The sequence below is a fragment of the Phoenix dactylifera genome, chromosome 1 (assembly GCF_009389715.1).
Source record: "Phoenix dactylifera cultivar Barhee BC4 chromosome 1, palm_55x_up_171113_PBpolish2nd_filt_p, whole genome shotgun sequence".
Lineage (NCBI taxonomy): Eukaryota > Viridiplantae > Streptophyta > Magnoliopsida > Arecales > Arecaceae > Phoenix > Phoenix dactylifera.
In genome coordinates, this window is record NC_052392.1 from 19,569,239 (window position 1) to 19,592,614 (window position 23,376).

A 23,376-nucleotide genomic window follows, 5' to 3' on the forward strand; every position below is an offset into this window, starting at 1 on the left:
TTAGTGGATGATGAAATTAGACTTTTATTTATTATATTTTATTTGAGATGGATTTGGAAGCTCAATATAATGGTTGGCTTCGTATTATCGCGGGTTGTATCCTTCGATAGCACGACCATATTATGTCCCAATGACAATTTGGATTATTTTTTTTCCCATGAAATTTGTGTTTAGTAGAGAAATTTGCATTTTCCAACAATAAATAACAAATTCTGCTAGCCAAACAAGAAATGCAGGGTTGCAATTAGAAACGAAGTCTTAGCTCAGCTAAAAATGTAGATTGCATGACTTAATTTTCCTTCTGCCCTTTACAGAGCACTAGTGTGGAGCACTTGGCATGGGTTGTAAATAGAGATTGCCATGCATCCGTGTTCCTTACTAAGATCATGCCTCCAACTTGAGATATTGAGCAAGTTCTTGTGCCACTCAGTAATCCATCCTTACAAGGCAAATCTTATAATGCGGACGGGAAATCAAACAACCATACCTAGCACAGAACAACGATGCGGTGCCGGCCAAAAGAACTTTAAGCTATTAATGAACTCCTTCATGACAACGGCTGATCAGGACTATGAATACCTCCAAAGAATGACATCTTGATGGAAAGATAACATTAGTAATTCTTGAAGGAGACAGATATCAACTATTATAGGTAAATATCTACCAGTGATTTTACTTTGAACTCGGGAGGAAAAAAAAAAGGAACTTTGAATTCAAAGATTGAGAGATTCCTCGAACCCACGAATGACAGGTTTTGTTTTCAGATCTTACATAGCCGTCGCAAAAACCGTCCAAAATTTACTTACCTGCACTAAATATACCATAGGATGCCAATGTGAACAAAGAGGCAAAACCAATTGAGTTCTTTTCAAGTGTTGGTTCATGAAAACAGACCAAGCCACGAATGCAAAGCTTTACACACACAGAATCAGGCTTTATTGAGAAAACAAACCAAGGTGCAAGCTGGTTTCCCATATATATGTTTTACACTCTGCTGTACACACTTTAACATTCCCTCAGCTACAACATACAAACCATTCATTTTCTGGGACAACCCCTTTTCACCTTTAAAAACAATCATTAAATAATCTAAAAACAATCATTAAATAAAGAAAACAAAAATGCAAGCTCGCAACCAAACCTGTGACCTCAGAAAATAAAGAAAAGCAGGATATCAAACAGAATGAAAAAAAAGTAAAAATGGCGAACCTGTGTTGATGCCAACACACTATTTGGGAGCAGAAGCAGCTAAAAAAGCACTGACGCTGTCCCTTCAAACCTAATTATGGGTCCCCTCGACCCGGATTAACTACATTCAACAGGACTAATCGCAAATTCGACTGTAAGAGAGTCAGAAGGTATGCATACAGATGTGCAAGGCAGGTCCAAAGCTAGAGCAATTATCGGACTTAGAATAACTGAAGAGCCATTTTAAGTCTGTTCTGCCTCCATTTGGGTAGCTTGTAGAAAGCCTCCTTTGTCATGCCAAATTTCTCCTTAAATTCAGCTGAAGATAAATAAGTCTGCCCGTGGCCAAGAAAAAAATAAAAAATTAGATTGGGATAGAGATTTCAATACAGGATCAAATGATCTGATGGTTTACCTCTCGCTTGGCAACATCAATTTCTGTAACAGGGTCAGTAGATGATGTCTTCAAGCGTTCATAGGGGAATATCGGAAGGCCTTCTTCATCTTCAGCTTCACCTTCCTTCACATCTTCCTGTATGGTTAGAGCTTCAATTCTATTGCTCATTGAAGTGATGCTGTCCTTCGCATTTGCCTCTGGTTTTGGTTTGTTGATTTCAGGGCTCACTTCAGCCAAAGAAATGCAACCAAGTTTGAGATCTTGCTAACAAATATACTCTTCTGCTTTCAAAAGATTGTTGTCACATACCTTTTAATGATTTTGGTATAATAGTTTCCTTTGGGCGATCAAAAGAAGAAGAGAGTGTGGCAATTGCTGTTGACTTTGGAGCCAACTTTGCAGAATCAGGTGTCGTAGATTTTGGATAAAGTTTCCTAACTACTGGAGGAGGGGTTGAGAGATTCCTGGCATTCGGATTCTCGAAGTTAGCAGCTAGTGCATTGAAGGCAGGAGATCTCCCTCTAACTCGAACACGGTCAGGGCTGAATGACATGCTTCTAGAGCGCTGAGATTTGTCTGGCACACTAGACCTTCCTCCGTATGATGTTGGTGTTCGCCGCTTAGGCTTCTGAGTTGGAGCAAATATCTAATCAGCAAGAAATATCCACCAATTTTTCTTTGCAGAAAAATTCTTCAAGAAGCATAGATGAGCAAGAAAAGAGGAGAAAGAAATACTGCCATAGAAATCAATCATGCAACAGCGGTAGAATTGTTGAGAAACATCATAATGAACGGTCCTAGTTGCAATTTAAGTCCAATTCCCAGCAAGTCGTTGTTAACTTTATAGTTGCAGCATGTCAAAAAATTGAACAATTAATGCTCTCAGATATTGTACTCCCACAAGGAAGGTCGTTCGAAGTTGGCTAGAGAAGACTAAGCATGGCATGCTGCGACAAATGGTCCTCTATACATTTGGACTTGATTGTCATCTAGAGATGAACTTAACTTGAATAGTGCTTATGCATATCAAGGAAGGGATAAGGCTGACAAGTTCTTTATGGACATGATGAAGCAGGCTCCACAGGAAAAAAAAATAGAGAGAAAGCAACTAGCATAGATATATATATGGCTTTTGTTTAGTAGATTAATCAACGGCATGCAATGAAAAAGGAGACACCAAATATAGATAACAAGAAGCAAAGAGAGGGGACGTTCTGTTATGATACAAGGAATAAAGTACGAACTCACTTTAGCCTTACCCTACCATTACATGACATTAGAAACTTCCATGCCTATGAACTCGCCCTTTCGTGAATCAATCCACATATTAATACTACATTTTTTTGAAAAAAGATATTTAACTAAAAATTGTAATGTAATTAAAACTATGCTACCTATCTGCAACAAGGGAAAGAATAATTTCTTACATCTAATGTTGGAGTCACTCCGTTCTTCACCATTGCTAGCTTCCTCTGGAACGAATTACCATGCATCTGCAGCCAAAAAGAAATTTCAAGAGCCATAGCATAACCATAATAATGATTATCAGGCCTTGTCTCAATTGTTTGGGGTCAGCATAGCAGCACATTAACATGACTAACTTGGTTTCTGAAGTAGAACCACTCAGAATTCCCTTAATCAAATGTGGTCCTTCATTTCCTCCAAAGCATACATGATGACCAATTAAAGATGGCACATCGCTAGAGAAGGCATCAGATGAAGATATGCAGAATTTCAAGAAGGCACCAATGAAGATATGCAGAATTTCAACAATACAATGTGAATACTTACTGCTGATTTTGCAGAGTCCCAGTTGAAGAAGCGAGTGAAGAAGGGAGGCTCACTTCCTTCTGTAACAATGTATGCTGGATTTTCTCGAGATAGATTTTCCATAAGAAAATCATGTTCCAGAAATTTCTGGTTGAAACTAGTAATATAAGCATATAAACAACGAAAGTTCACCAAAATCAAAATGGCAAATGGCTGCTTGCAAAGTAAATATGATATAAGAAAGACACCTACGTCTAACAAAGGCATAACAATTCATACCTCTACAATGCTTAAAGCTTCTGATCTGCTTTTTGAATCAACCTGCTGTCCAACCCAAACAAAGATGTCTGAGTGACAATCTAAAATGAATATGTCTTCCGTCATCAGATCATCTTGGGTGAAGTTGAAAATTTCTGTTAACTGCAATCACAACATAGACACATTTAACAACATTAGGTCATTGACAGAGGCAACTAATGCTTGATTCTCACAAGATTAATGTAGAGATTTCCAAGACATACCTTCAAATTGCCTGCATATCCCCATGTACATCACAGCACATATTGGTATGGTGAAACAGAAATTTAACAGCTCAGCAACAGCACATAGAATGATAAATAATAGATAATAAATCAAAGGAAAAACAAGGCAATGAAGACCAACAGCAGATTTTTCAACTTCCTACCTTTTGAGTAAGTACACGAAAATAGGTGAGGATCACTTTCTTGTTCTTTCACAATTTTTTGACTGGGGTATTCACATTTGCCTCCTAATAAAATCCAAAACTGCTCCGTTTCTGTTCCCTCCTTCTGTGGTTTGGACTGCACGTTTGGCTGAAAAATTCACAAGAACATTAATATGCACCACACTGTTATAAATTTTTATTCTTTTCACAGACTAAATTAGATTCAAGTGTTATAAAAGAAGGGTGGCCTACTGCATGAGGTTCCCGCCACTGCAGTCTGGAAGGGTTAGATTTATGCAGCCTTACCTCTATGTGCAGAGAGAATGTTTCTGTATTTTGAACCCGTGACACCCAGTTCACGATAAAGCAACCTTACCACCACACAAAGGCTTACCCTATAGATTCAAGTATAGTATGGTAACATTTTTATTCATTTCCCAAAAAAATGAACCCATGGTTTCAAGATCCACTTGCCCAGTATGTGCGAGCCAGTACTAACGCCTAGCATATGGGTGCCATGACACTTATTAAGCTCTTTCTATAAAATATTTTTAAAATGGTTTCTAAATCCTTTTTCTTGGCATAGTGTGGCATGTGTGCCAGCATGGCATGACAAGTACCATACTGGTGTATTACTCGCATGCCGATCAGCACCCATACTTGAATCCTTGCCTTCACCTAACTTCCATTTTACTAGAATCATTACTAAGCTGATTTATTACCGGTCCTAAAGACACTCTTGACAGTCTGACCAAAAGTCAGATGCATAGACCTCTTTTTTCCGAGTGTATAGGAGAGTCCAATACGCTGCCGGAGTTATAAAATGAAAACCAAGAAACATAATGTACTTCGTCATTACAGAAGCTACAGCAATGATGATAGTTACGCGGGAATATAAAAACATTGAGAAGGTTTAAGGGTCAATTGGATAATAAAGACATGATCAAGTTTAAGAACCTCCACAAAATTTATTTGGGTCATTAGTATGGACCTCGATCCATGTGGAGAACTTTATGTCATACAAGATGCTTCTCTGTAACATCATGTAACATTTAGAACTTTCCATCTAATTATCTCAAGATTGACATATAATTAAGCAAGCCACATGAATTGAAGACTGTTACAGCAAGAGCATCCAAGGAAATCAATTTCGGAATCAGGTCACAGAACGTGTAGGAACAACTGAAGCAGGTGGCACAAATCAGACCTTAAACATAATACGGTACCAATTTGAAGGTATCCTTTGCAACTACAGAGAAGCTACAAAGTCTCAACTTCCATTTCTAACAAGTAATCCAATCATGTGTCTTCAGACGCAGGGAGTAATTTGTCGGATAGTTCTGCTGAGCTTCTATTGTAGGATTTTGTGAGAATCTACAGTTGGAGGAAAAATCTGATGGGTGAAAATTATGCGAAAGGAGAGTCCCTGATGTATTAGAGAACTCAGAGGAGAAAAAATTGGGAACCAGATCATGCTTTAGCCCATAAGGGAACCTGTCTCTAGATATTTGTTTCATCACATGTGAGATGTATCAACTTCAAAAGGAATATACAAGAATTGCCTTGTACCAAACTGAATACATAAATCCAGTCCACCATGTTAGATTGGTCAAGGTTTAAAGTCTCAGTACCACTACCTGTAAGTCGTGCAGGAACAGTGCAATACCACTCATTACCAATAGTATATGGTACCGTAGTTGGTGCTCGAACAGCAAAGGTGATACCAGCTACTGTGTCAGTACTTGACAGTACTGAGAGGCATAAAAAAACAAGCACAGTATGGTGCAGCCAGTACAGACTGGTACAGCATGGTACTTGAATCCTTGGGATTGGTATGTCCAATAAAAGACCATACAAGTTGCACATATGATGAAATCACTTAAGCCATTGCATTGAAGTTTCTGTCAGTGAAAACTAATACTGTTTTGAGCTTCTTTCCCAAAGTGTTTGATGAAAAATGTATATGACAAATGAATTTTAAAAGCATAAAACTTAAAAAAGTAAATAGAATTAAGCTTTTAGTCTTTTAATTGGATACAAGGTACTACTTAACAGAAGTGAGACATGCCAGATATTGAAAACAAACATGTTTTGCCTGTAACAATTATATGACCCTTAAAATATAGGAGTATATGTTCCATATTATTTTCCAATATTGATAAACTAAGATCAGAAAATGTTATGTAAAGGAAAAACTGCATGACAAAGTAAACACATTCGCAGTCTTTGAATTGTAGACAAATCTATTATGGAACCTTCACAAGATTAATCTGATCGTATTGATAAAAATTCTGTCAGACCTTAATCAGATCTAGTTGTCTCTCAAGTAGTTCTTGGTCAACCGTGGTGGTGAGGCTTCCAGACCATGTAAAGACAGTATTGCCACTATGTAATATGTAACAGTAAGACGAATTCAGAGATGATGCCACCTGATCAAAATTAAACAAGAAATCAGCAATAATGCTCCGTGATGAAATTTACCATTACTTAAATAAAATTATTTATGAAATAGATTAAAGATGACAAACTTAAGAAGAACCTACTGGATCAACTTGAATTGCTTGCATATTATCTGGTCCAGATCCTTGAACTCGAAAAAGTGCAATGCCATCCTCTGAATATGTCTCATCATTGATGGCATTTTCTGTAACATATTTCTTATATCCAGAGCTAAGACCACCCTGTAAAGTTACAAATATAACAGGTTTCAACATAGTTCTTGATGCTATAATTAAAGCTATTACATCATGGATCTATATCGAAATAAAAAGGAGTTCACTCTGCAGCATAGACTTTAATAACACAAACAAACTTTATACACAACGAAGCTCTGGAAGATAGAGGTGAACTGAATAGGTTTTGATAATCCAAACAAACCTTATACACAAGGAAGCTCTGGAAGATGGAGAAGAACTGAATAGGTTCCTTTCCTTCATAAAAGCGAGCCTGTACATGCATTGTCAGGAAATCATTAAGACTATAATAAATTAGTACAAGAATTAATTTAGTCCATTCAAACAAAGTGAAGCTTTTGATAAATTACCTGAACAGCCTGCGATTTTAAAGATTCAACCATCTTGCTAGCAAGTAAAATAGCTGCAGTCCTCTCCTCCTGTAATCAGTTAGAGATGATTCAGTGTATAACAATTAACAATACTGCAAGCTTCAACATCCATGACCAATGAATATTGATTCCAGTGTTGAAACAGGTTTGACTTATAGTTCTATAAAGAACCCTTCTTAAAAGCTCCACATGATCCACACCTCCAGACAAATTCAGCCCATTTATAAGCAGGATGCTTATAAAGCTGAACAGGTGCGCAAAATGTATTAAAATCCACAATCATCCAAAGAATAGTAAATAAGCCAATGTAAATAAGTCGTCAACCATTTAATACAAGCATTTGTAAGTCAAGTATCCTTGTCCAAACAAATGTCTTCTGACTGAAGCATCAACTATAACAATGTTCATATATACTCAAACCCTCAATAACTGAACTACAAGAAAATCGTGTACAGAAGCATGTTAAGCACAATATGAAGACTTCTTATAGTAACATGTAACTTCAGAAGAATATGGTGAATAGATGGAACTAAGGGAATGATGTGGTTATGAGGGGGGGTCATCACAACCATGTCACTAGTACTTAACATAGGTTGCAGCACAACCTTTCTAATATCATACATCAGCCTCATGGTAGTAGTGCATCCACAATCCAATTACAATCACATACAATATAGGGATATTGAGGATGAAAAAACAACCACAGGTTTAATACATTTTATCAGTACTACAACTTTCTCTAAGATAGCACAAGCATCACCTTACTTTTAATACAAAAGTCAAAGGCCTCCCTGGCCTATCTCAAAACTTAACCAAGCAATCTTATGTCTCCCAAAACGACTCCGATGAACATCATCAAGCATCTTTATCTATTAGATTTCAATATGACCCTTGATTCATGCTAACAAATTGCCTTATACCATCCACTATGCATCAAATTCTGCCTAGATCGAGCCCCATCAAAACCAATTTCCGCAAAATGAATATGAGCAAAATTTTCCATCTCATCCAAGTGCGTAGAGTTGGGGAACTGCCATGTTCTGTTGAACCGACCAGTATCGGTTGGTTCAGCCTGTTGGCACCGGTACGGTACGGCTATTGAAATCGGTTCCAACCCAATCTATGCCAGAACCAATCGGTTCAAGGCCGGTTGAACCGAACTGGCTCGGTTCGCACCCGTACGGGGTGTTCTTCATAAGAGACAGCCACATGCTGTGGCACTTTCGATACGATACCAGTTCGGCTCGGTTCGGTACTGGTACCGGACCTCACTGGTACGTTGGTACGGTCGGTACGGTGAACCTTGAAAACTGCGACAGAAAATAGAAATATTAAATAAGTCTCACCAGTGCTTAAAATAGTTTACCATACTAGTGGCTTCTTACAAGAGGTAGAGTACTCAATTGAATACTAATCCAGTGCATTTGTTAGTTGTCTATCCCATATGACCCCAGCATGGTCCCGCTACTCAGCCACATTAGCACAGGTCCACGAAGCATTCAAACATTCGTGCTCATGAGTAGACAATCTCACTGAAAAAGGTATTGCAACATTTATAACAGCACACATTATGGTTGAAGAACTTCATGCTCTTTAACTAAAAAGCTCGATGTCATTTGAAAGTGGAGTCGAGAATTGTTTTCAATGACTCGATGTAACATTATAGAGCCTTTGTCATGACTGTCATGAAATCTTCATCCTTATGGCCAATATAACCTCTTATATTCCTCGGATCTGAGTTGTTTGGTGTGTACAACTAGATTCTTTTTTAGATACATTTGTCCGCATGGAACTATCTAAATTTATTCATGAAGGATCTTCTAGCATTTTGATCTTCCTCACAAAGTTTTCTTTCCACCATCAACTATTATGAGCACATGTATGCAATATGCATCAATTAGGATTCCAAGTAGCCCATACACATGTACCGATCCGTACTGAGGACGGCATCACTCCAGTTCGCCCCTTGGTTGGAAAAATGAATGGAACCACTCCCAATCGGGTGATTCGGAGTGCGGTACGAGTGTGAACCGCCCGGTTTGTACTAGTATGGGGTCGGTTCAAGCTCCACCTCTACTTCAATAATTGAGAGGGAGGTATTGAGAAGGCCTCCCGTACCTTCTTAGCCTCTTTTCATTTTTGTAATCCCGAAAAATCCCAAAACATACGGGATTTCACAGATTTCACATCAGATCAAAGCTCAAAATTAGGTAAAATACCTCTCCCCTCATTTCAAGCTTAATTTTTGTTTACATACCGATAGTCAGCAATAAAATGGGAAAACAAAGAGAGATCATGCCAATTTTTTCGATTTCGACATGATTTCATGATATGTTGTAGATCTATCGATAATCTATACAATGCCATCAAAATCATAATTTTTCATTAACTGCATAATTTTTTTAAATTAAAAAATATATTTTGTATTAAAAGTTTTAAAAATAATTTGTCTAAAAACTTCTGTAAAATCAGTAGCATAATTAGGGGCATGCATGCTACTCTTTATCAAAATTTAGTGTTGATTTATTTAAATTTGGGCATGATCATGCACATTATGATATAGATCCAAATTTGAATAAATTTGAAAAGTGGTGTTTTTTGCATGCCCACGAGTTGAGAAAAATATATGTAGCATCCTTTGTTAGGATGCCACACGGATTCAAGGCTAAATTAATTTTCTCAATATTTTATATTTAACTTTTTAAACAAAAAATAAAAATATTTAAATAATAAAAATTGAAAATTTAGTATTGCATATGGATAATTCAGAATTATTTTCTAAAGTAGAAAACTAATTTTCTGCATTACTGGGAAAATTCACTATGTTTTAAAAGGATTTTTTGTAAACCCTCCAACATATGTGAAATTGCATAAATACCCTTGTAAAGTTGCTATTTACATGCATACCTTTATAAATATTTCTTTTTGCATGTCTACCAATTAAAAGTTTTTCATGCATGTCTACCAATTAAAAGTTTTTCAGTCATTTCAATTTTAAATTGCTAATTCCAATGGCATTAGATGATGCAGGTACAATTCAAGAAAAAAAAGGAGATACATGCAAAATAAGTGTTTTATAAGAGTACACATGAAAATATCAATTTTGGAAGGATATTCATGCAAATTCTAATATTTAGAAGGATATATACGCAAAAAAAACCTAATTTTTTGAAAAAATAATTAAACAACAATACTTTGAGATAAAAATATATGTAGCATCAATATTGGGGTTCTACATTATTTTGAATTAAAATACATTTTCTAGATATTTTTCAATTTAATATTAATTTCTTCATTAAATTTTAATTAAAAATTATTTAATGAATGGTAGAAATTATAAAAAAAGTTTGTATTACATGTAGATAATGTATAATTATTTTTCTAGGCTAAGTTGGAATGTGCTCTATAAACTTGTAGGAATGGATCCACATATGAAGAAGAATCCAGAGCATGACATTGATTATGATCATGATATCATGCTTTCAGGTCGGCACCACAGGATGTGCAAATGGTGCAACAAAGAGTTCAAAGAGAGCGGAGTAACAAACTTGAAGCACCAACTAGCCAATAGTATCTTGACATATCTATGTACCAAAAATGCCTGTAGGAGATCCGATAGCTTATAAAGTACATCGATTTCAAGATAGCAAAACAAAAGACTATTGAGAAGAAAGTAAAGGTGGAACACCGAGTCTTCTCAGGACGAGTCAGACTTTGGTTTGGGGACTACCAGGCAGATCTGGAGTTCAGAAGGACCTCATTTAAAGAGGTCGTCGACAAAGATCACACCCAATTGGCATCCATGTTTGAGGCCTTTGGAAGAAGGAAAGGGAAGAGGCCTCCAAGGAGAAGCTGTCAAAGAGCGCTATTCATGATCTAAATCCACATGGTTTTCCGAGCAAAGATTCAAAGCGGTCGAGGATAGACACCACACTACTCAAGGATAAGAAGTATATGTGGAGAGCCATTGCATCATGATTCTACTTTAACCATATTCCAGCTAATACAGCAGACAATACATACTAGCAGTCTACCATCATCTCCATCCAAAGCACCGGACTAGGTGTGGATCCGTTAGGGCTGAAGGATATCTACAGTGATCTACAGGACAACAATAAGGAGTTGCAAAAATGGATAGTCTCCTACCAGTGTAAGTGGGACACATGGATTGACAATGATATGTGATGGTTGGACAAATCCCAGCAGGTGGAGCATCAACAATTTTCTAACCTACTGTGATATGAACTTTCTTCCACAAGTCAATTGATGCCTTCGATTAGATGCACGACGCCCACTACATTCTCATATTGATAAAGGAGATAATTGATCAAGTAGGAGAACACAATGTCATGCAAATTGGTCACCGATAATGACCCACAGTACAAGACCACCAAGAGATCTTGATGGACAAGCGGCTATGTATATTCTTGACCCCATGTGATCCACATTGCATTGACCTTGTGTTGGACATCGGAAAGATTCGTACAGTGAAGCTGGTCATGGAGTTAATTTTAACCCAGTCCATCATACAGTTCATCTACAACCATACATGGGTGTTTGCTTTGCTAAGGAAGTACATAATGGGTGATATCTTGAGATTAGTAGTCACACGGTTTGCGATGAACTACATTACATGCGATAACCTTATTGAGAAGAAAGCAGACCTATGTCTGATGTTTGTCAATGCCGAGTGACAATAGAGCAGATCTACCCAAATTGGCACTAAGAGAAGTCACATGAAGGGCTTGGTAACAAGCCAGTAGTTTTTGCAGCAAGCCAATAGGATTGTGAAGACCATCAAGCCATTATATGGGTTGCTGAAAACAATGGATAGCGAAAGATACCCGATGGGCTTCCTCTACCATATGATGATGGTTGCTAAGGCCCAGATTAGGGAGGCTAACCCCAAGGAATGCTCGGGAGTATATTGCCATACCAACCAAAGGGTGATTATCAGATGGATAGGAAGTTTCATCTAGCAAATAATTTCACTCATATACCTATTCATCATATACTATTGTATTTTGAGTACAACTATTATACTAAATCAATTGCAAACTGTATTGACAACCTACTATCTGAACTCAAGATTTCAGTACACTGTTCCTAGGATAAGTATGGATGAGGAACTTCTAGCTGCCCTATGCAATATTATTTATAAGATGGAACTTGACCTAGAGGTCGCTGCCCTATACAAAGAAGAGATGAGTTAACTTTGTCCACTTGTGTAAATAATTGACATCACATAACATGTATCTTTTCTACAGATGAAAATGTTTCGGGAGGACTCAAGCAGATTCGGCGATGAGCAAGTTGTAGCAAAACAAGAATGAGTCCAAGTATTTTAAGATATGGACTACAACTCTTACTTGGATGTTATATAATTAGTTTTTTTGAATACATTTGTAGTTAAATGGTAGATCCACTTGGGCATGACATCTAGGAACCTAAGACGGCCGGCAATCCAAATCCTCTCATGGACGATCTCCTCTAATGGCTGTAAGCGCAATCGGTCTACCATCACCCTCATCCACAACAAATAAAAGAACCAACTCATGCAGAAGCAGTTGAATGATTGTGTACGTCCACTACAATCTGCATTTGCCTCAGAAGTAGATTGAGCAGGAAGTCAAACTGAAGTATAACAATCCACTTCATAACGACTTATACAAGATGAAGAGAATCCGATGATTGAATGGCTTGAGTGCCAGCAGCAGAAGCCAAAACTGGATAAGTCAGGATCGCCACCTCAACTAGCCAATTTCATAGCTAGAGGTTAGGGTGGATGCGGAGCAATAAATAGAACGGCATATTCCACACTCAATTCCAACGGATTAGCCACAAGAGTCCCACCGGGGGGGGGGGGGGGTGGAGCCGATCATCGCACAGCTCTGTGTCGTAGATATCTTCCTAGCAGCTCAATCGAGAGATGCTGAGGAGAAGCCACCACAGTACCCAGCCTAGGTGTTGGGCCCACTCGATCCTCTTAGCAAAGTCAAGGCAAGAAGGCAGTTGTTCAGACCATCACGAAAGGCCAAGGCAGTTGCATCTTCTTGGAGAGACTTGAGAAGGAATTCATTCACTCTGATTCAGAGACTAGATCATCATGCGAAACCAGCGACGACAACTCATTTGATGTATCTGGTAGCCAAGAAGACGAGGCACCATAATTTATGACTCATTTAATGCACCGGTGAGTCCTAATTTACTCGTGCCACATAAGATAGGAACCACGGTGTACGACCTGGTAGAGCTCGCGAGGACACCATTGCATGTAGGAGATGGGCTCTTCGTGATCATTCGGAAAGTGATGCTGCTATAGCAGATGACATTGCACATGGAGTAGGATTCCTAGATATATGTTGTTCTGAGTCACATCAGGCCTTCTTCCACACTGGTAGCATATGACTTATGCATATGGATCGCCTGAGGCATCGTATTCAAGCGGTTGCCATCCTTTGCAGCCTCAATCATCTCTCAGGTTAGATTCTGCTATAGGCATCCTTGATAACTAACACAATTTCAAAGTCAGATGACTCCTTTCAGAGTGGCAATCCAGTAGACTACATAAAGATTTTGGAGGCCTACCACAATATCAACCTCTTGGAAAATTGGTGTGATGCTCCTCCAGAATACTATTATGATCCCGACATTTTCGAACCGCATCGATACTTCACCAAATTTTAGATATTAGTATGTATTTTATACTTTACATACATTAAAATCGATTTAATTTGTTGTATTGTATGTGTTTTTACTCAAAAGTATATTGGTTAGGCATATCCCAATTCTATTTCATAATAAAACCACATATTGGACAATAAACCAAAAAAAAAAAAAAACTTCAAATCCAAAAAAAGAGAATAAAAAACTGAAAAAATAAAAAAAATCAAAATGGTGTATTGCTCAGCTAACTGGTATGCCAATGCGTATCGAGTTTAGTACAGTACTGAACCTACTGACCGGTATAGGTCCCCATACTAGTACAGCGGAGGTGTGGCTAAGCTATCACCTCTCATACATGAACAATTTTTGGGGAGACAAGGGAATCTTGATATCAGAAGGAGTTCACATACAAGTCAACCTCATTCAATCTAAAAGCATAAACTGTTTAGTTTTAGGCCCAATTGCCTACATAAATCCATTTATTTCTAATTATTCAATAAGGGACTAAACCTCACACGTGATCCTCAACAATCTCCACTTTACGCGTGAATCAATTTCAGCCCTCCCTCGAGTCCAACCCACTACTCGATAAAACTTCGTGCCCAAATACTCTTCTGAGTACACCATGCGTCCAGCCCAAGAGACCATTCTCCAAGAGTCATACTTCACCACAGTGTTGTACCGCTCAAGTCCAATAGTTTGCTCTCCAAGAGACATGTTTCACCTCAACTTTACAAGAGCCTTTCTTGCAAGAACTATCCCTGAGCATGTGCTCAAATCTAGTGCCTTGTTCCATCAAGTTCACTCGCCGCATCAACCTGCAACACCAAGGCCACTATGACTCAATCTACCAACCTGCATGTTACCTTTCTTCATAAGAGCTACCAATTCCAACACCTTTATAGCTTCGAGAGTTGTCCAAGAATGTCAACCATTAACTCTAATACCACTTGTTGGGAGACAAGGCAGACCTATTATCAAAAGGAGTTGACATACATGTTGAAAGCCATTTCAACCTAAAAGCCTCAGCAGGTAAGTTTTAGGCCCAATCATCCATATGCATCCATCCACCTCTAATAATTCCATATGGAACTAACTTTGACACACGGTCTTAACAACAATTACATTATTGTGGCATTTCCACATTTGCCATTCGAGTTATATATGCAAAACACTAGAATCGCCATATAGGATGGAACACACAGAATAGTAGCCCACGCTACTGCCTACTGCCAATTAATTCGAGGATGATGATACGCGAACTTCATTTTGAGGATATTTTCAACAGCAGATCTTTGCAAAAATATTGCATTGCATTGTAGTCCATGTTTAAATCTTTATATATGTATGGGCCAACATGAGCCTGAATATGTTGCAGTTTCCTGATAGTGATTTATCAAAATAGCTTGTCCATATGACCATTTGCCACAATTTATCTAACAAAAACTCAAGTTGAAAAGGAATTGCAAATGCATTGCGAGCATAGGGGACATTTAATAAAACAAATTAGTGCAACAAACAACTTGCCTTCAGCAATTCATATAAATGCAGATTACATAAAGAGAAAAAAAATAAAAAACCTTCCAGGATGCATACAGGCTCATATGATAAGAGCAAAACCATGAGACCAGCCCTACTTCATTTAAAAAATAAAAATTATTCATGGATGTGATAAGAAACTAAGACCAAAAATAAAAAAAATGATTGTTTGCCAGATGGATTTACAGAACATATTTAAATACAGCTTACAGTTCAGAAATTCATAATTTTGTTAGTAGCAATTTTTCTATATCGAATCTTAGAAACCACATAGATATTCAAATGAATGTTTTCCAGGACTAACAAGAAAAAATGCTAATTAAGTTGCTAAAAAATATTTACCTCAATGCTTTTCTTGCCAAACCAAGTGCCAATAATATATTCCTCTTTATCTTCACCTGGGTATGTATATTGAAATATGTAGCAATCCCCACTATAAAACTTAGACTGATCAGAGGATGGAATAAGAGTTTTTTCCTTGCCATTGACACGCCAAACCTGTGCATTGAAGTCAAACATTATATTTAGCATTTAAGCCTATAATTTAAAGTGCAACATGCAATCAGGCTAGCAGCCTCATCATCATGAACAAAAGTACAGACAAATCTTCATAGTTATTAGTCGTAAGGTAGTTATTAGTTGAATGGCAGTCACAATTATGACATCCGTGAAGAATCTGAATGGAAAAGGAGTTAAAATAGCACCTGCAAATTGCCTGTGCAATCAATATATGGTTGAGGTTCTTCTTCTTTTACAGGAGCAGCTTTCATAAGACCTTTAACATTTAATCCTTGACGTCTAAGAAGTGCTACATATGAAGAGGAACAATGTGATGAACAACCTTATTAACTGCACAGCCTCATGAGCTCCACAAAAGAAATTAATGATACAGACATGGATATAAAGGGGTTGAATTTTGATATTCTCACTTACCTGCAACTTTGCCCCTACCATCCTCAGATACAGCCACATCAGTTGTTTGTGGCCATTTATCAAATTTTGAACGGAACATTACAGTCTCAAATCCCTCAATAATGCGAATAATATGAGCTTTTGGTCGGCTAGGATCATGAAGTAATTCCTGTATGGCATTTTCACAAAAATATATCATCAGAAATCGGAATTGAATTAACCAGGGTTAAGAAAATATTAAGGATCTGTTGGATGCCAAACCATAGTAGCCATGTGACATTTCTCATATAGTAATCGGCTGAGTATAGAACACAACTGGGGGAGGCTATTGCTTTCACAACTATAAGGTTTTTGGGATACCAAAATCTAACTAACAAGGGGATTTCAGAAATCCCAAAAATCTTGGGATTGAAAGTTCAATAACCTCCCCCTTACCCTCCCACCCCTCCATCTTCCTGCCTCCTCTCAACCCTTTTCACATGGATAAGGTAGCGGGTCATCCAAACAGACCCTTGACAAGAAAGCAGTGAATTACTTCTGCAGCAGCGCTTGCACTTTTCCTCTCTTCTAGTGGCGTATTTCTGCCCATCCAGACGTAAATTTCAGCCCCGCAATCTAGCAAGTAACACTTATTTGTATCTAATAACTCTCGTATCAAAGAATCTGCTTCAATAGGCACTGTTTGTCCCTTATCAACACTACAAAGGAAAAATTTCTATCATAAATGACACGAATTAGATAATCTTTGCTCAGCTGACTAAATTCTATGATGGAGAGAACATGTGTGGTGATGGCTCACATAATGAAAATTCCAGAAATGGCGTCATGAGAACAATTACCAGAATAGCTTTGTAGAAAAGGCCACCCCATTTCTATCATCCTCAGAGGCCACCTTTCTAGGAAGAGGAGCAAAACCACCAAAAAAACCCCAAAATTCTCCAGCCTCAGCATCCGCCATCAACTTCCCATCCTCTAGTGTGAACAATTTCCAAATAATCAGATCTAATCATTGTCAGTCCAACCAATAATATATATGTGTTTGTGTGTGAAGATCTCCTGAACAGAATCAACTTACCAACAGCTGCCACCTCACACTTCCCGTCATGGTAAGTATCTTTAATATATTGCACAACTTCAAGAGCTTTAGCCCTTTCTTGAATAGATGAGTTGGCTCCATTAAACTGAAAAATCTTGGACTTTGTATCCAGAATGAATATGTCATCATGGTTGAGAGAAGATCTAGCAAAAGGAACCTGCTGGCAAAGAAAACGCTCACCCAAGAAATTCAAGACAGAAGAGTAATCTGATATGTGATACGCAGTGATATATGACTTGCCTCTTTTACATGGACAACATGTTTCCCTCTGCAGACAAATAGGCGTATCACATGCTCACGTTCATTGACTTCAGTATGCTTGAAACCAGATGCCACCCCACCTTCTTGCGGTATGATACATGGTTTGAAATAGGAGAGGAATTTCTCAGTCTCATGACCCTGTACCTCTCGGTATTGAACAGCTCGTCCTCCAAGGGCTGCATCCAGTTCAACAGTTTTGACTGCAGCAGTCCCAGCTTCATCCTGTATAAATTAATGATTAAGAATTAGCATCAGATTACAAGCATCAACATCACTACTCTTCAAAGATAAGGTCAAATGGAAGAGTTTAATGGCTGACCTGACTAGTATCTTTACCAAGCCAATAATGGATATCATGACGAAGAGAACCATTTTTCGATGCAGTTGTCTGTTCAAAAATCAGGATTTTATTTATTAACATAGAAGGAAATTGAATTGACGGAATTCTTGGAAGACACATAATATCAAGAAGAAGATCACAAGTTCATTAAAAAACAGCATGGTAAAAACATTTCATCTACATATATTTATAGCTAATATTACAACAAGAACAAAGAACAAGACAATTTAAAACATCCAGCAGAGCAGAACAAAAATTCATAGGCCCGAACTTCCACTATAAAGTTATTAAAGTTATGCAAACTAGCAAAAATAATTTCTACTTCTTAGAAGAAGAAGCACCAATGACAAAAAACTGAAATAATAATTCATCACATCCAAATCAACTTAGGAGACCATACAAGTACCAGATGTGGGTACCACGTGGCACATGCACATGCACACATACATACATACATACGTACATTATAAATATATTGTAAAGCAGAAGAAACTACCTTCAAAATTACATAAGCATCTCCTGTAAAAAATTTTCCATAGGACGACTTTGGCACTGGGACTGGGCGAAAGTTTTCAATTCGCCATATCTCCAATCCACTGATTGGCATTAAGGAATATGAAATCTGTATATATCAGAATAGCATGCTTCCACATGAAGACAATAAAAAAATAATTAAAACAGTGAGGCAACAATATTCACCATTTTATCAACAATACAATATATATAGCTAAATATTCAGGATCATCGTGCTCGCATTTACTATGACCAACAATTCCTCATCCAATTTACAAGAGTTGGCACTGTAAATCCTTTTCCACAGTAGTACCCTCTTATAAGAGTTGTAGGATTCTTTCTAGTTCACAGTTTAGTTTTTGCATGCTTTATACTCTGTTCTACCCATATGAAATATCTGCTTGCCTAATTAAATCCTGAAAGCTTCATCCTTTACGAGTACTTTGAACCAAGCAATTACGATATCCATTTTCTGATGGTTAGAACAAGTTACTTCTCCATTCCCTAAAAACCTTGCTTTGACAACCGACAATTTATTTGAAAAATGAATTACTAAATGTAGTGAGACATTGAACCTAGCACTTCAGCTTCAAAATCAACTACAATTTACTCCACCCCTAAGAATCTAATGCAACTTTTCGGTATCTTAATGATGCCAATGATCAGTTTTTTGAAAGATGGCCTCTTCAACAGCCTGAAGTTGAATCAAACACCTGCGATGCTTTACATCATAAGGAATATAATGTGAACCATGCTTGATACCTTGAGCCGTATTATATAAGTTGGATATTCATATTAGTTTTACTGTTACAAGATGCAGGATAATTTTGAATTTGTTAACTACTTATCTCTGCTTTCAAAGAAAAAGATCACCATTAATTGTCATCAGAAACAATGTTCTGAAGAAAAGCTCCAAGTGCTGTCAGTAATGGCATAGCTTCCGTGCAAAATGTATTGCAACAGCCTCAGATTGAAAAAATAATCAAACTAAAATATAAGGATACGCCTTTTGTCCAGCCCCCTGGAAAGCAGAATCCAAATCCTTCATAGAAACTGCCATATTGTCCTCAGACCTTCTGGAACCACTCTCTCTTGACTCTGGCTTCAAACTGGAAGCAGAAAATTTCTGCAAATGGACATTCATAGGTGAGGATATGATTAGTCCAAGGCAACCACAATCAGAACTACATTACTAATTTAACAAATAGAAGAGAAAGATAACTGTAAGATTTTTTGAGGGAAGAAAGATCACAGCAAGTGTTCTATAAATATATTAAATTCTTGAAATTTAAATTTTCAATAGGCAAATTAGTGCCCATTCCAGCCATAGATGAAGAACTGTGTATGTAAAGATAATTTCCAATACAAAAATGATTCAAACTGTAGATGAAGACCAGTGTATGTTAAAGCTTCAGATTCTTCAAAACATAAAAACATGAAACAGTGCAATAGGCTAAGTCAAAAAACAGCCTCATATAAAGGTTTCCCAGGTCTGATGGCTGACAACAAACTAAATGAATTTGGAGACAATGACACTTGACAAAAAAGTTTAGAAGCAAAGCTTTTTTTAATTTAAAAAAAAAAAGATTTATCAGTCATCTCAGTGGGTGATTAATATTGAGATGAACTAGGATCTCAGTTTATTTTAGTCGAAATGGAAGGTGGGGAAACTACAAAAGGAATCCAAAATATTTAGAGATCTTGGCCAATATATCAGAACCAAGAAATAGAAATCTTGGCCAGCATAGTAAAACCAAGACGGGCAGCTGTTTTAAGGCATTGATTTATTAATTTGAAAATCCACTTAAGGTAATAAAAAATATTATTGGAAAATATTGGCTGGTATAACACCATAACAGCTTATATCTTAGAATATATCATTTATATTGACCGAGATAATAAGGGACAAGAACTTTTATATACCATATTGGTAAGTGTCCGATACTAATACAAACCGATATCTTGACCAAGACAGAGTTTCTCAAAGCTAGTTTATCTAAAACTGAAGGAGGAAAAACTAAACAATTAAAAGTCAAGTCCTTGAATTTTATACAAAATGATAGACATAGTGAGGAAGGATAGATAAATATCCAACAGACACCAAATACAAGAACCATAAATGAATTTAAACTACAGTGGGATTGTAAGGATGATGCAGCAGACAAGAACATCTACATTGTGCATCAAACGCATGACAGGAAGATAGAATTTTCATCACATGAAAGGCTAAGTAGGTGACATAGAAGAAATGTTCAAAATCATCGCATGGCGGCCTTACTGTTTAAATTTCAAATAATTAGATGCAAGAGGAGAGGACTTTCACAAAAACTAGAGGTCATGAGATGATATATGTTCTCATATATGTTTCATAGATAAAGAGTGCATGGCATTCTAAAGGCAATGCATTTAGATGAAAAGCAATAACATCAATATGGATAGTATCCATCACAGAGACAGGCAAGAACTGCGCATAGCATACTTGTAGATCACAGTTGGTGTCAAAATCTAAAGCCACGAATGCAAAGTTATGATATTTTGATAAAAGCAATAACTCAGTGGGTTCAAGCGAAATTCCTGATACCAGTGGCCACTGACCCATTTCCGTGAGATGAGGAAATCCTTTAAATTACAATTAATGACTACTTATGGGAGCGCTCCAGACAATTCAAAAGATTATAAACCACAATATGAATGAGGACTGTGCATTGAAGATTTCCAGATCATGCTAAGAAGCAAACATTATGCAACTTGATGCAGAAAGACGAGATTTTTACTCAATCAAATGACTCAGATTAAGGGAACTGAGACCTCACGAGTGACTCTACAGAAAATACCACTCAACCAGAGTCCAAAACATGAATAAGAATCCTCGATTCAATTCAAAAACTTCTGCTTTTAGACAATCACAAGAAAGTGACAACAGTCTACTCCGCCATCACGATGTAGAAAGATTAGATTTTTTACAAACCAGCCAACTCTAATCCCAAGAACCAAACAGATTCCTACTCCAGAAACATCGAATCCAGTCTCCCAGAGGGCCAGAGCCTACCAACCATCCAAACATCACAAGAAAGGCAAACATCAAAACCGATGACAATGATTCAAGTCCCAGATCCACCTTCCTACCTTAACGACAGGCGCTGTGCCCTCCATCCCGATTCAGCAAAGAATCCCCGATCAGAGCCAAACCAAGAAACAGAGACACATCATCTCAGAAACTAGATCGGACCCCGAAGCTCAAGAAAGGGCCGCAGGTACTTGAAGATGCAATTAAAAACTAGAATTCGGCCGTTTAATCGAGAATTAAAGAAACGACAGTTATAATTGTCCACGCCATTAAAAAAATCGAGAGAAAATCGAAGAAAAAATCTCGGTGCTCGACCTCACCTCGGCGTTCCAAGTTCCAACTTCCCGGCGCAACCCTCCTCAGAGGGCGACGATGGCGCAAGAACCGGTCCAAGGACGCAAACCCTAGGCCTCGATCGATCTCGAAGACAAAGGAAGAAGGAAAAGGTCCAAAAAAGCGAAAATGAGAAAGAAAGAGAGAGAGAGGGGCGAATGCGAGTGCGCGGCGTGCTTATCACCACTGCAAGCAAAGGACCCAGTGACGGCCTGGAAAGATTTAAAAAATATATAATTGTATGATTAAATTAAAAATTCCACGAAATTTACTTGTTTTAGTAAATCTTGGTGGATTAATTAAGGAGGGGTAAAAAAGTAAGAACACAAAAATCCGGCCCTTTTTGGCTTCCTAGAGGGCCAGAGGGGTTGGGGCGGCCACCGGCCCCCATGATGACGAAAGGGGCACAACCAGAGGAGATGCTGGGACGGACGTGGTGGGCCTACCGACACAGCTGTATCCCGATCCGCTCGGATGGCTGGATTCACCGGAGCTTTAAGGATGACCCGCGAAAAATTAGGTGGGGCCCTTGCGTTTCAGAGGCGTGTCGGGCGCTGGAGCTGCGAAATTGCTGTCTGTTGTTGCGCGGGTTTCCGAGGATTTGTTATCCGCTGATGCCGCTGGGAGGCAAAAGCTGCGGCGCCGATGATGCAATGGCGGTTCTGGGTCGTGGAAGTAATTGCAATTGTACTTTTCCTCGACGCGTGTCCATGTATTTGGGACCTCAGCTTTGTAATGGGTACGCGTCCTGCTATCATTTGCTGGAATAGAGTTTTGAATTCAATAAGATAGAGCGGATCAATTCATGGTATGCTGAGCAAGCGACGGGCTGGAAAGGGGGGAGCGGGTAGGTGGCGAGGGAATTTGCTGGACTTATCTCGCCCCATTAGTTGAAATAAATTGGATAATTAAGGTAATTGTGGATTTCTCTGACTTAATACTCGATCAATCAATACTTTATTTTTCTAAATCAGGAGGGAGATCCTTTTGGAATCTTTGCGGTGCGGCTCGGCTGTTTCCTATCTGATAGCAATCGTTCTGTTAGATGACGTGGATGGCCGCAATTGGCTATTCAAGTGGGGCCAAGAAGAGACACAGGGCCTTGGGGCGTCGCACGTCATCACCAACTATGTTGTTGTGGGATCACAAAGGCGCTGGGGGCAGGCGCACGTGGCCAGCGAACGGTAAAGATGGTGCAAGGGACCGGGTCACAGCGACTTCGGGCCCAGGGATCGGGGTTGTATCATACGCACCAAAGAAGGATTCACCTTCCTTCGCGCGAATCCACCGTTGGATCATCCACCGCACAGCTCTCAAAGCGCTACGAACTCAGTCATTCATGCACCCCGCACAGCTCTCAAAGCCAGTGGATGATCCGACGGTGAATCCTTCATCGCGCGAAGGATACAACCCCACCCCTCGAGCGAGAGGTCATCTGGCCCCCACCTCTGGGACCCGCAAATTTTTTCTGCTTGGGTCCATGTTCGGGGCTCGTTTTGCGTGTTTGAATAATAAATTATTTAACCATAAATATTATATTAGAGC

The 23,376-nt window shown here is 38.3% G+C and overlaps 1 protein-coding gene across 1 annotated transcript; it reads right to left on the reverse strand.

The window, feature by feature from the left end:
* Positions 1-913: 913 nt before the first annotated feature.
* On the reverse strand, positions 914-22,030 carry LOC103701519 (villin-5-like). The gene is made up of 23 exons (XM_008783596.3): positions 21,819-22,030; positions 19,436-19,557; positions 18,415-18,514; positions 17,898-17,966; positions 17,558-17,800; positions 17,297-17,474; positions 17,061-17,193; positions 16,757-16,919; positions 16,243-16,390; positions 16,014-16,117; positions 15,652-15,807; positions 7,084-7,152; positions 6,918-6,986; positions 6,584-6,721; positions 6,341-6,469; positions 4,041-4,188; positions 3,877-3,887; positions 3,635-3,775; positions 3,377-3,502; positions 3,013-3,078; positions 1,895-2,213; positions 1,604-1,812; positions 914-1,523 (listed from the first exon to the last, which is right to left on the reverse strand). Exons 2-23 carry the CDS (start codon positions 19,489-19,491, stop codon positions 1,410-1,412), a joined length of 2,889 nt encoding a protein of 962 aa, XP_008781818.1. The 5' UTR covers positions 19,492-19,557; positions 21,819-22,030; the 3' UTR covers positions 914-1,409.
* Positions 22,031-23,376: the final 1,346 nt, after the last annotated feature.